The sequence below is a fragment of the Scyliorhinus torazame genome, chromosome 17, assembly GCF_047496885.1.
Source record: "Scyliorhinus torazame isolate Kashiwa2021f chromosome 17, sScyTor2.1, whole genome shotgun sequence".
Lineage (NCBI taxonomy): Eukaryota > Metazoa > Chordata > Chondrichthyes > Carcharhiniformes > Scyliorhinidae > Scyliorhinus > Scyliorhinus torazame.
In genome coordinates, this window is record NC_092723.1 from 26,864,247 (window position 1) to 26,877,533 (window position 13,287).

At 49.9% G+C, this 13,287-nt stretch overlaps 1 protein-coding gene across 1 annotated transcript in view; it reads right to left on the reverse strand.

The window, feature by feature from the left end:
• Positions 1-7,891, reverse strand: part of LOC140393794 (voltage-gated potassium channel KCNC1-like) — an 82,280-nt gene extending 74,389 nt beyond the window's left edge. The window contains exon 1 of the mRNA XM_072480238.1: positions 6,978-7,891. Coding sequence (XP_072336339.1) covers positions 6,978-7,616 — 639 coding nt within the window. The 5' untranslated portion in view covers positions 7,617-7,891. The remainder of the gene's footprint in view (positions 1-6,977) is intronic.
• Between the last annotated feature and the right edge of the window lie 5,396 nt (positions 7,892-13,287).

The window sequence follows — 13,287 nt, forward strand, 5'->3', positions numbered from 1 at the left end:
TTGAAAGCCTTTAAACTCTCTCCCAGCACATTAATTTCAATGAACTGTTAATTGAAGGTAAAAGTCTTCCCTTTGAAGTTTTTTGCACATTCAATTTCATTCCCCTTTAACCTTTTCAAGCCTCTGGGATTGCTGAGAAGTCTGAAATCTTTGAACTGCATTGTTTACATTCAATTCCATAGTCCATTACCTTTTACGTCTATTGATTGATAGGTCCAGGCTATTTCAAAGCAGGGAAAGCTTTGTTTTAAAGCTCTTTATGGGCATTAACTCTGATTTTCTTCCTCTTTTGGGCATATGTTGTCTCTGACCACTGCTGGGGCTTAGTCTGTTCTGAAGTCCTTATAAGGACCAGGTGCTCTGTAGGAGAGCTGCATCCTGGCACACTGGTAGTACTGACCTGGCACTGCCAAGGGGCAGAACCTGAAGGGGGAGGGTCTCGAAGGAGGACCCTGAAGATGGGAGGCCTTTGGCGAACCCATAGTGGGGTGTCAGTTATTTGGGGAGGGAGACCTCTCAGCGATTGGGGAAGGAGCCTTGCTAGCGATTAGGGGGCGGGTGTAGTGTTATTTTCTGAGATCAGGGCGCCTTTTTTTTCTCACCCTGGCTCCACAATAACTTTGAAGCGTAGGAATTGTGATCTGGGTCGTGCTCAGCCGCCCGGCACGAATCACACCCGGAGATCACATTTAGAATTTGTTTGGGAGAATTCTGCACAGTATTGAAATAGTGAGAGATTGCAGAGCTCTGAGGTGCAGAGGGATCTGGGTGTCCTAGTGTATGAATCACAAAAGGTTAGTGCGCAGGTATAGCCAGTGTTTAGGAGAATGCTTACTAGAATAGTAGCTAGTATGGGTGGCTTGTCCTATGAGAAAAGGTTGCACAGGCTAGGCTTGTATTTACTGGAGTTCAGCAGAGTACGAGGTGACTTAATTGATGAATATAAGGGCCGGGATTCTCTGACCCCCCCCGCAAGGTTGGAGAATCCCCTGGGGGATCCCATCCCGCCACTCCGACGGCAGCTGCCGTATTCTCCGCTGCCGGCTTTCGGGCCGGGGCGGGGATCACGCCACACCGGCCAACGCCCCCCCCCCCCCCCGGCAATTCTCTGGGCCCTGATGGGCCGAGCGGCCGTCCATTTCTGGCCAGTCCACCGGGGGAGGGGGGAGGGGGAGGGGATGGGGAGGGGAGGGGGAGGGAGGGGAGGGGGAGGGAGGGGAGAGGGGAGGGGGGGGAGGGGAGGGGAGGGGGTCTGTCTCTGAGCAGGGAGGGGGGGTCTGTCTCTGAGCAGGGAGGGGGGTCTGTCTCTGAGCAGGGAGGTGGGGTCTGTCTCTGAGCAGGGGGGGGTATGTCTCTGAGCAGGGGGGGTCTGTCTCTGAGCAGGGAGGTGGGGGGTCTGTCTCTGAGCAGGGAGGGGGGGTCTGTCTCTGAGCAGGGAGGGGGGGTCTGTCTCTGAGCAGGGAGGGGGGGTCTGTCTCTGAGCGGGGGTGTCTGTCTCTGAGCAGGGAGGGGGGGTCGGTCTCTGAGCAGGAAGGGGGGGTCTGTCTCTGAGCAGGGAGGGGGTGGGTCTGTCTCTGAGCAGGGAGGGGGGGTCTGTCTCTGAGCAGGGAGGTGGGGGTCTGTCTCTGAGCAGGGAGGGTGGTCTGTCTCTGAGCAGGGGGGGTCTGTCTCTGAGCAGGGAGGTGGGGTCTGTCTCTGAGCAGGGGGGGGGTATGCCTCTGAGCAGGGAGGGGGGGCCTGTCTCTGAGCAGGGAGGGGGTGTCTGTCTCTGAGCAGGGAGGGGGGGTCTGTCTCTGAGCAGGGAGGTGGGGGTCTGTCTCTGAGCAGGGAGGGGGGGTCTGTCTCTGAGCAGGGAGGTGGGGGTCTGTCTCTGAGCAGGGAGGGGGGGTCTGTCTCTGAGCAGGGAGGGGGTGGGTCTGTCTCTGAGCAGGGAGGGGGGGTCTGTCTCTGAGCAGGGAGGGGGGGTCTGTCTCTGAGCAGGGGGGGGTATGTCTCTGAGCAGGGGGGGTCTGTCTCTGAGCAGGGAGGTGGGGGGTCTGTCTCTGAGCAGGGAGGGGGGTCTGTCTCTGAGCAGGGAGGGGGGGTCTGTCTCTGAGCAGGGAGGTGGGGGGTCTGTCTCTGAGCAGGAAGGGGGGGTCTGTCTCTGAGGAGGGGGGGGGTCAGTCTCTGAGCAGGGGGGTCTGTCTCTGAGCGGGGGGGTCTGTCTCTGAGCAGAGAGGGGGGGTCTGTCTCTGAGCAGGGAGGGGGGGTTCTGTCTCTGAGCAGGAAGGGGGGTCTGTCTCTGAGCAGGGAGGGGGGTCTGTCTCTGAGCAGGAAGGGGGGTCTGTCTCTGAGCAGGGAGGGGGGGTCTGTCTCTGAGCAGGGAGGGGGGGTCTGTCTCTGAGCAGGGAGGGGGGTCTGTCTCTGAGCAGGAAGGGGGGTCTGTCTCTGAGCAGGGAGGGGGGGGGTCTCTGAGCAGGGAGGGGGGTCTGTCTCTGAGCAGGGGGGGGGGGTCGTCTCTGAGCGGGGGGGGGGGGGGTCTGTCTCTGAGCAGGGAGGGGGGGTCTGTCTCTGAGCACGGGGGTGGTTCGTCTCTGAGCAGGGAGGAGGGGGGTTCGTCTCTGAGCAGGGAGGGCTGGTTCTGAGCAGGGAGGGGGGGGGTCTGTCTCTGAGCAGGGAGGGGGGGTCTGTCTCTGAGCAGGGAGGGGGGGGTCCGTCTCTGAGCAGGGAGGGGGGGGTTCGTCTCTGAGCAGGGAGGGGGGGGTTCTGAGCAGGGAGGGGGGGCTCTGTCTCTGAGATGGAACACTCGCTATTTCCCCTCTCTCTGACAGATGGTTGCCGTGGCCAATCAGTAGCCCCCTGGACTCCACCATTAACCTGCACCGACTGATCTAACCAGACACAGTTGGTGTGTTTTGCTCAGATTGTTTCTTGACAATGCATTTGTTAAATGAAGGATTGAGCTCATTCGTAAGTGAAATGCTTTTCAAAGTTGCTAATGTGTGCTTGGGAGCCAAGTAATCCGACACGTAATGAGTAAATGCATCTGGAAAATTTTTAATGTCGAGTGGATTTTCTGATATTATTATTGTTTACAACAATTTCTCAAGTGAAATCTGCACCAATTGTATTACAGAATCAAAATAGTTGAAGCGATGAGCTGTTTCTACCAGATTTTGATTCTTACCTGCATCCAGCTTTTGTGAATGGGAACAGTTTGTGAAGCACATTTTGATGAAGGGAGAATCTCGTCTATATTTTCCAACATAACTGGTGCTGTTCTGCAATAATACGCCACTTCTCACAGGCACATTCAATCAGCCCTTAAACAACCTCCAGCCTGACATATAGTGGGCAGCACGGTAGCACAAGTGGCTTCACAGCGCCAGGGTCCCAGGTTCGATTCCCCGCTGGGACACTGTCTGTGCACAGTCTGCACATTCTCCCCGTGTCTGCGTGGGTTTCCTCCGGGTGCTCTGGTTTCCTCCCACAGTCCAAAGACGTGCAGGTTAGGTGGATTGGCCATGATAAATTGTCCTTCGTGACCAAAAGATTTATTGGGTTACGATGAAAGGATGGCAGTGTGGGCTTAAGTGGGTTGGTGTAGACTCGATGGGCCGAATAGCCTCCTTCTGCACTCTATGTTCTATATTAATCCATGTTAATCTGGTAAATACTGAACTATTTCAAACTTCACGTTCTCTACATTTCCCTCCTCCCAAAGTGTCCTCAAGTCTGTCTTTTTTTATTGTTCTGTGGGATGTGGCTGTCTCTGTCTATGTCACCATTTATTGTCCATCCCTAGTGGCCTTCAGAAGGTGCCTTCTTGACCCCTGCAGCCCCTGAGGTGTAGGTGTACCCACAATGCTGTTAGGGAGGGAGTTCCAGGATTCTGATCCAGTGACACTGAAGGAACGATGATATATTCCCAAGTCAGGATAGTGAGTGACTTGGAGGGGAACTTTACAGGTGGTGGTGTTCCCAGGTAAACCCCCCCCCCCAACCACAATTTCCCTTTTCTATTGTTGACTCTTAGTCTAGGTTTGATTAATCTCACTTTATTACCTCTCCACCCTGTTACAAATGCCTGCTCTTTGACCATGAATTTGATCATTCCTCCTCGCAAGCTTTATTCACACCCCTGCACATGAGCTATGTCCATCTTTCAAAACCCTGACCTTATCTTGCTTCAATGAGAGGACTGTCCTTTTATCACAGAATCATAGAATTTACAGTGCAGAAGGAGGCCATTCTGACCATCGAGTCTGCACCGGCTCTTGGAAAGAGCACCCGACTTAAGGCCACACCTCACCCCTATCCCCTGAACACAGCAACCCCACCTGACCTTTTTGGACACTAACTTACCATGGCCAATCCACCCAACCTGCACATCTTTGGACTGTGGGAGGAAACTGGAGCAGCCGCAGGAAACCCACGCACACATGGGGAGAATGTGCAGACTCCGCACAGACAGTGACCCAAGCGGGAATCGGCCCTGGGACCCTGGAGCTGTGAAGCCACTGTGCTACCGTGCTGTCCACTATACACAAGCACAATAAAATACCCCTGTTACTTTACAGACTCTTCTGCAAATCCCCTCTAAATTCCTGCTCCTTAACTTAAAATCTATGCCCCCTGATTACTGACCTCTCTGCTAAGGGGAAACGTTTCTTCCTATCTACCATGTCAATCCCTCATAATTTTGCACACCTCGATCAGACCCACCCTCAGCCTTCTGTGCTCGAAGGAAAACAACCCCAGCCTAACCAGCCTCTCCTCATAGCTGAAACGCTCCAGCCCAGGCAACATCCTGGTGAATCTCCTCTGCACCCTTTCTAGTGCAATCACATCCTTCTCAGAGTGTGACGACCAGAGCAGCACATAATAATCTAATTGTGGCCCAACGAGTGTTTTATACAGCTTTATCATAGCTTCCCTGTTCTTATATTCTATGCCTCGGCTAATAAGTGCCCCAAATGCCTTCTTAACCACCTGGCCTGTCCTTATCTACCTGCCCTGCTGCCTTCAGGGAGCTTTGGACATGCACCCCAAGGTCCCTCTGTATTTCCTAGCATCCTACCATTCCTTGCATGTTCCCTTGCCTTGTTAGTCCTCACAAAATGTATCACCTCACCCTTAGTAGGGTTGAATTCCATTTTCCACTGCTCTGCCCGTATAACCAGCCGGTCTATATATCATCCTGTAATCTAAGGCTTTCCTCCTCACTATTTACTATGCCACCATTTTTTGTGTCATCTATGAATTTATCATACCTCCCACATTCATGTCTAGATCATTCATGTGCACTACAACAGTCAGGGACCCTATGGTACGCCATGAGCCCAATGTGACACAACAAAGTCACGACTTGTGTTATCACAGCTGCTCAATGGTTGAAAACACGTTCAATATACAGTGTATTTAAAAAAAATCAGAAATAACTTTTCTTCCTCAACATTTTCAGCCCATTCAATAATTAATTGGTTAATTTCAGACTGAATCTTAATTTAAGAACACGTCTGGTGGACATCTGTTCCTGTTCCAATTGTCGTGGACAGATAACCCCATTCTACCACTTGTTATGTTTCTCTGAGCCAGTAGATGTTTCCATAGAATCTCTACAGTGCAAAAGGAGGTCATTCGGCCCATCGAGTCTGCACCAACCCTCTGAAAGAGCACCCTACTCAGGCCCAATAGCCCGCCCTATCCCCGTAACTCCACCCAAGTTTTGGACACTAAGGGGCAATTTAGGCGTGGACAGTCCAACTAACCTGCACATCTTTGGACTGTGGGAGCAAACCAGAGCACCTAGAGGAAACCCACACAGACACGGGGAGAACGTGCAGACTCCACACAGTCATCCAAGGCCAGAATTGAACCCCGCACCCTGGCACTATGAGGCAGCAGTGCTAACCACTGTGCCACTGATTTTGCTGAATTTGATGCCATTTTGTCCTCTAACTGGCTCAATTATCTTTGGTCATCTTCATAGGCAGAAAGCGTGTGTGTCTGGCTCTCAGATTAACCTTTGAGGAACCAAGGAGGCTGCTCCCAGTAAACAGCTGTACAGAATTCTAGTATTTTCCCTGTCTCTATTCACATCTTAAATAGTGTGTGTGTTTATATTGGTGTGTTTGTGTACATGTCTGTATCCACATCCATGTCTGGGTGTCTGTGTTTACGTCTGTCTGTCTATATGTGTTATGGCTATATGCGTCTGTCTGTCTGCCTACATGTATGTCTGGGTGTGTGTCTATCTGTGTCTCTGTCTTTCTAGGTGGATGTCTGTATGTGTCTCTTTTTATGTGCCTGTCTGCGTGTGTTTCTGTGTGTCTGGATGAGTGTCCGTCTGTCTGTGTCTATGTTTGGGTGGGTGTCTGCCTGTGTCTCTGTCTGGATGGGTGTCTGTGTACGCCTCTGTGTCTCCCTGTGTCTGGATCTTCGTTCCACTCCCTTTCAAGCCATAGATACCGAACGGGTGGGTATAGCTTTCGAAAAGTGGAATCGTAGTGAAGAACTCAAGATGTATTGCTGAATAATTGACAGAACTCCCTCGCTCTGATTTACAATGGCTGTGCATTGAAGTGCTGGTGCTGAACACTCAGCCCCGAAGTCATTCGCTGGTCCTCCCAGACCTCAACTAAGGGCTGACCGATCAGCCTTTCATTTAAAACAGGTTTCAAATATTCCTTACTTCAGACCAGGCTGGTGAGTGTCAGAAATGAGTTGATTCAACAAGGGTTTGAATTCCAATTGCCCCCCACCCCAAGCCCGGGTTTCTGTCGTTTAATTTTATTTAGTTAAATTATAAAGATGATTTTCGTTGAACCATAAGACGGGCTTTAGTCAATGAGCTTGTGTAAAAATTCTGCTTCACGTTTTACTCAATGAATGGCAATGTGCAAATGCAAACCTGTGGCAATCTCGGTAGTGTTCTTTATCAGAAATTGACTAAAGAGCCGGTGAAATTGACCAGAGGGCGTTAACCCCTTCCTTACCCTTGCTGCCCGAGAGGAATAAGGGTCTTCAAAAAGTGCCCAGATTTTGGGTCGCCACTTCCTCCAACAGTTGCCAGGAGCCGAGGGCTTGGAGTTCCCCTCCCCGAGACCCAGACTCCGGCCGGGGTCCGGCTCCACGCCCGTATCCTCGTCCCTCTCGGCGCCGTCGCAATTCCCATCGGGGGGCTGGAAGATGTCCAGAGCCTCCTCCGCTTCCCGGTGCTGCCGGTAAGATATCCAACAGCAGGGTTCCACATCGGTCTCGTCCAGCCCCCAGAAAGCCAGCTCTTCCTCAAACAGGGGTCCGCACACATCCGCCGGGCAATGCAGCTTGCCCGTCCGGTAGTAATTCAGGACGTAGGCGAAGATGCCCGGGTGGCGGTCAAAGAAGAACTGCCTGGACTTGTGGTCGAAGTCGAAGTTTCCCTGGGCTCCGGGCTCGGTGAGCACAGCCAGCCGGGTCCCCGGCAGTGTCTGCAAGGTGCTTTTGTACGTCTCATGCCTGGTTCCACCCACGTTAATGGTGATCCTCTCGCTGTCCTCTCCCTTGGCCATCTCTGCTTTCAGACATGGTTTAGAAGGAGCTTTATTCCCTGGCTTGCGTCCCCGGTAAGATGAAACACACACGGAGCTTATCATACGGAGCCTCTGGCTTCACTCACTCTCCAAATCTCCCCCCGAGGAGCATCGGCTTTTATTTCGGCGCTTGTTTTTTTTTTCTTTTGAGCCCGGATCAAGTTACTGGAGAGGGGACAGGGCGATCGGGTGGAATCAGAGCGAGCAGTGACTGTGATACTGATGTTGGCAGCAATTGGAGAGAGAGAGTGGGAAAGGGTGGGAAAGGATGGGAGCCGCCCTGAGATCCCCCCCCACACACACACAGACTGAATCAATCCCACACACACAGACTGACCACCTGGTTCATTGAGCCGCTAGACTGCCTGGCATCAAAAACATACGGGAACAACTCCTGCCTGCTCTCCTTCCCAAATGGGTTGAGTCCTCAGGCGCAGCAACAGTTTGCTCCTGTCCCACACGCAGGGATTTCTCAATTCACCCATCAGTTTGGTCTCGTTGACAGGTTGCTGAGGGTCAGTGAAGCCTTTCTCACCGCCCGGAATATTAACCTGTCTCTGTGTTAACCACTCCATTGGCTTTTTGATCTATACACAACAGGAACAACTCCACTCACTGTCAGATCACAGAATTGACAAAGCCAGGAGAATCTTCCATCCTGGTCGAGTCGTTCAATGTGATCATTGGCTGATTATTAATTGTTGGCTGATTATTAATTATTGGTTGATTATTAATGATTGATTATTGGCTGATTATTAATTGTTGGCTGATTATTACTTATTGGTTGATTATTAATGATTGATTATTGGCTGATTATTAATTGTTGGCTGATTATTAATTATTGGTTGATTATTAATGATTGATTATTGGCTGATTATTAATTATTGGTTGAGTATTAATTATTGGCTGATTATTAATGATTGGTTGATTTTTAATGATTGGTCGATTATTGATTATGGCCTGATTATTAGTTATTGGTGGATTATTAATTATTGGTTGATTATTAATTATTGGTTGATTATTAATGATTGATTATTGGCTGATTATTAATTATTGGTTGAGTATTAATTATTGGCTGATTATTAATGATTGGTTGATTTTTAATGATTGGTCGATTATTGATTATGGCCTGATTATTAGTTATTGGTGGATTATTAATTATTGGTTGATTATTAATGATTGGTTGATTATTGGCTGATTATTGATTATTGGTGGGTTATTCAGTATTGGAGGGTTATTAGTTATTGGCTGATTATTAATTATTGATTATTGGCTGCTTCACTCCAGTCACAAGTCAAAATATTCAGGCTCTCACGTCTCCCTCCCCGGGTCCGGATGTTAAGACCATTAAAGAGGCAGCAGCAGAAGTGAGGGGACGGAATGGATTACTGACATCGCCGGAGTAAGGGTGGGGGTGGCTCTTGGAGGGACAGGGTGAGGTACCCTGTGTCTAAAGTGGCGATGGAGATTTTGAGGGATGGAAGAGAAGACAGGTCCCTCTTCCGGGGAGAAGGGTCCCTCTTCCAGGAGAAGGGTCCCTCTTCCGGGGAGAAGGGTCTCTCTCTGCCTGGGTAAGGGGGTCTCCCTCTCTGCCTGGATAAAGGGGTCTTATAGAACATACAGTGTAGAAGGAGGCCATTCGGCCCATCGAGTCTGCACCAACCCATTTAAGCCCTCACTTCCACCCTATCCCCGTAATCCAATAACCCCTCCTAACCTTTTTTCTTTGGTCACTAAGGGCAATTTATCATGGCCAATCCACCTAACCTGCACGTCTTTGGACTGTGGGAGGAAACCGGAGCACCCGGAGGAAACCCACGCACACACTGGGAGAACGTGCAGACTCCGCACAGACAGTGACCCAGCGGGGAATCGAACCTGGGACCCTGGCGCTGTGAAGCCACAGTGGTATCCACTTATGCTACCGTGCTGTCCAGGGTCTCCCTCCCTGCCTGTGTAAGGGGTGCTCCCTCTCTGCCTGGGTTATTGGGGTCTCGCTCTACCTGGATAAGGGGTCTCTCTGCTGGGGGGGGGGAGTGCTCTCTGTCACCTTCTCCTCCTGGGCTACCCGCCCCTAAGGTAATTTTAAAAAAGAAGATATTTGAAAAGAGGAATAAAGTTGAGAAAGCTGGAAATACCCAGCAGGTCAGGCAGCTTCGCTGAAGAGAGGAGCGGGGTTAATGTTTTCGGTGGATAACCTTTCAGTTGAAACATTTTCTCCACAGATCACATTTTGCCAGCCCTGCCAGAAAATCGATAATCCTAAATTACAAGTATTAATTGATACATCGTCCATTGGCAGTTAATTATTACAGATCAGGAGTGAATATTGTTTCAACTCCTGGACCCAAGACTTACTGGGAAGAAGCACAAATAATTTCTCCTCATTTTTATTTCTGATGTTTAATCTCTTTGGTTTAGAATTTCTTGGATTGTCGAAGATACAATTTTAAAAAATCTATTTTTATAAATTGCTCCTTTCTGCCGCCAGTGGCGTCAAGCGACTGGAATCTGAATGAATATAAACCTCCAGCAGCTGCTGCTAAACAGCATAAATCAGAAACACACAGGAGCCAGCACTGTCTATTCTGTATAGTAGTCCCCTCGCAGTCAGGCAATCGAGGGTGTTATCCAGATGCAGACCCACCTATTCCGAACACACATCACAGGTAAGGACAGAAAACCTTGGATTTAAATCTGTCCATCAAATGTAGAAAATGACAAACATGTTTAGAACAAAGAACAAAGAACAAAGAAATGTACAGCACAGGAACAGGCCCTTCGGCCCTCCAAGCCCGTGCCGACCATACTGCCCGACTAAACTACAATCTTCTACACTTCCTGGGTCCGTATCCTTCTATTCCCATCCTATTCATATATTTGTCAAGATGCCCCTTAAATGTCCCTATCGTCCCTGCTTCCACTACCTCCTCCGGTAGTGAGTTCCAGGCACCCACTACCCTCTGCGTAAAAAACTTGCCTCGTACATCTACTCTAAACTTTGCCCCTCTCACCTTAAACCTATGCCCCCTAGTCATTGACCCCTCTACCCTGGGGAAAAGCCTCTGACTATCCACTCTGTCTATGCCCCTCATAATTTTGTATACCTCTATCAGGTCGCCCCTCAACCTCCTTCGTTCCAGTGAGAACAAACCGAGTTTATTCAATCGCTCCTCATAGCTTATGCCCTCCATACCAGGCAACATTCTGGTAAATCTCTTCTGCACCCTCTCTAAAGCCTCCACATCCTTCTGGTAGTGTGGCGACCAGAATTGAACACTATACTCCAAGTGTGGCCTAACTAAGGTTCTATACAGCTGCAACATGACTTGCCAATTCTTATACTCAATGCCCCGGCCAATGAAGGCAAGCATGCCGTATGCCTTCTTGACTACCTTCTCCACCTGTGTTGCCCCTTTCAATGACCTGTGTACCTGTACTCCTAGATCTCTTTGACTTTCAATACTCTTGAGGGTTCTACCATTCACTGTATATTCCCTACCTGCATTAGCCCTTCCAAAATGCATTACCTCACATTTGTCCGGATTAAACTCCATCTGCCATCTCTCCGCCCAAGTCTCCAGACAATCTAAATCCTGCTGTATCCTCAGACAGTCCTCATCGCTATCCGCAATTCCACCAACCTTTGTGTCGTCTGCAAACTTACTAATCAGACCAGTTACATTTTCCTCCAAATCATTTATATATACTACAAAGAGCAAAGGTCCCAGCACTGATCCCTGTGGAACACCACTGGTCACAGCCCTCCAATGAGAAAAGCATCCCTCCATTGCTACTCTCTGCCTTCTATGGCCTAGCCAGTTCTGTATCCACATTGCCAGTTCACCCCTGATCCCGTGTGACTTCACCTTTTGTACTAGTCTACCATGAGGGACCTTGTCAAAGGCCTTACTGAAGTCCATATAGACAACATCTACTGCCCTACCTGCATCAATCATCTTAGTGACCTCCTCGAAAAACTCTATCAAGTTAGTGAGACACGACCTTCCCTTCACAAAACCGTGCTGCCTCTCACTAATACGTCCATTTGCTTCCAAATGGGAGTAGATCCTGTCTCGAAGAATTCTCTCCAGTAATTTCCCTACCACTGAAGTAAGGCTCACCGGCCTGTAGTTCCCGGGATTATCCTTGCTACCCTTCTTAAACAGAGGAACAACATTGGCTATTCTCCAGTCCTCCGGGACATCCCCTGAAGACAGCGAGGATCCAAAGATTTCTGTCAAGGCCTCAGCAATTTCCTCTCCAGCCTCCTTCAGTATTCTGGGGTAGATCCCATCCGGCCCTGGGGACTTATCTACCTTAATATTTTTTAAGACACCCAACACCTCGTCTTTTTGGATCACAATGTGACCCAGGCTATCTACACCCCCTTCTCCAGACTCAACATCTACCAATTCCTTCTCTTTGGTGAATACTGATGCAAAGTATTCATTTAGTACCTCGCCCATTTCCTCTGGCTCCACACATAGATTCCCTTGCCTATCCTTCAGTGGGCCAACCCTTTCCCTGGCTACCCTCTTGCTTTTTATGTACGTGTAAAAAGCCTTGGGATTTTCCTTAACCCTATTTGCCAATGACTTTTCATGACCCCTTCTAGCCCTCCTGACTCCTTGCTTAAGTTCCTTCCTACTTTCCTTATATGCCACACAGGCTTCGTCTGTTCCCAGCCTTTTAGCCCTGACAAATGCCTCCTTTTTCTTTTTGACGAGGCCTACAATATCACTCGTCATCCAAGGTTCCCGAAAATTGCCGTATTTATCTTTCTTCCTCACAGGAACATGCCTGTCCTGTATTCCTTTCAACTGACACTTGAAAGCCTCCCACATGTCAGATGTTGATTTGCCCTCAAACATCCGCCCCCAATCTATGTTCTTCAGTTCCCGCCTAATATTGTTATAATTAGCCTTCCCCCAATTTAGCACATTCATCCTCGGACCACTCTTATCCTTGTCCACCAGTACTTTAAAACTTACTGAATTGTGGTCACTGTTACCGAAATGCTCCCCTACTGAAACATCTACCACCTGGCCGGGCTCATTCCCCAATACCAGGTCCAGTACCGCCCCTTACCTAGTTGGACTGTTTACATATTGTTTTAAGAAGCCCTCCTGGATGCTCCTTACAAACTCCGCCCCGTCTAAGCCCCTGGCACTAAGTGAGTCCCAGTCAATATTGGGGAAGTTGAAGTCTCCCATCACCACAACCCTGTTGTTTTTACTCTTTTCCAAAATCTGTCTACCTATCTGCTCCTCCATCTCCCGCTGGCTGTTGGGAGGCCTGTAGTATACCCCCAACATTGTGACTGCAAAGAGAATTGTTGCGGAAACAATTGTTCCAGAAACAGATTAATGGGAGACCAGGAATTTAGGTGTGTGTGGTCTCGAGAGGCTGGACAGTGTGAGTGAGACGCTGGACGGTGTGAGTGAGACGCTGGACGGTGTGAGTGAGACGCTGGACGGTGTGAGTGAGACGCTGGACGGTGTGAGTGAGACGCTGGACGGTGTGAGTGAGACGCTGGACGGTGTGAGTGAGACGCTGGACGGTGTGAGTGAGACGTTGGACGGCCCGAGTGTGAGTGAGACGCTGGACGGCCCGAGTGTGAGTGCTGACGGCCCGAGTGTGAGTGCTGACGGCCCGAGTGTGAGTGCTGACGGCCCGAGTGTGAGTGCTGACGGCCCGAGTGTGAGTGCTGACGGCCCGAGTGTGAGTGCTG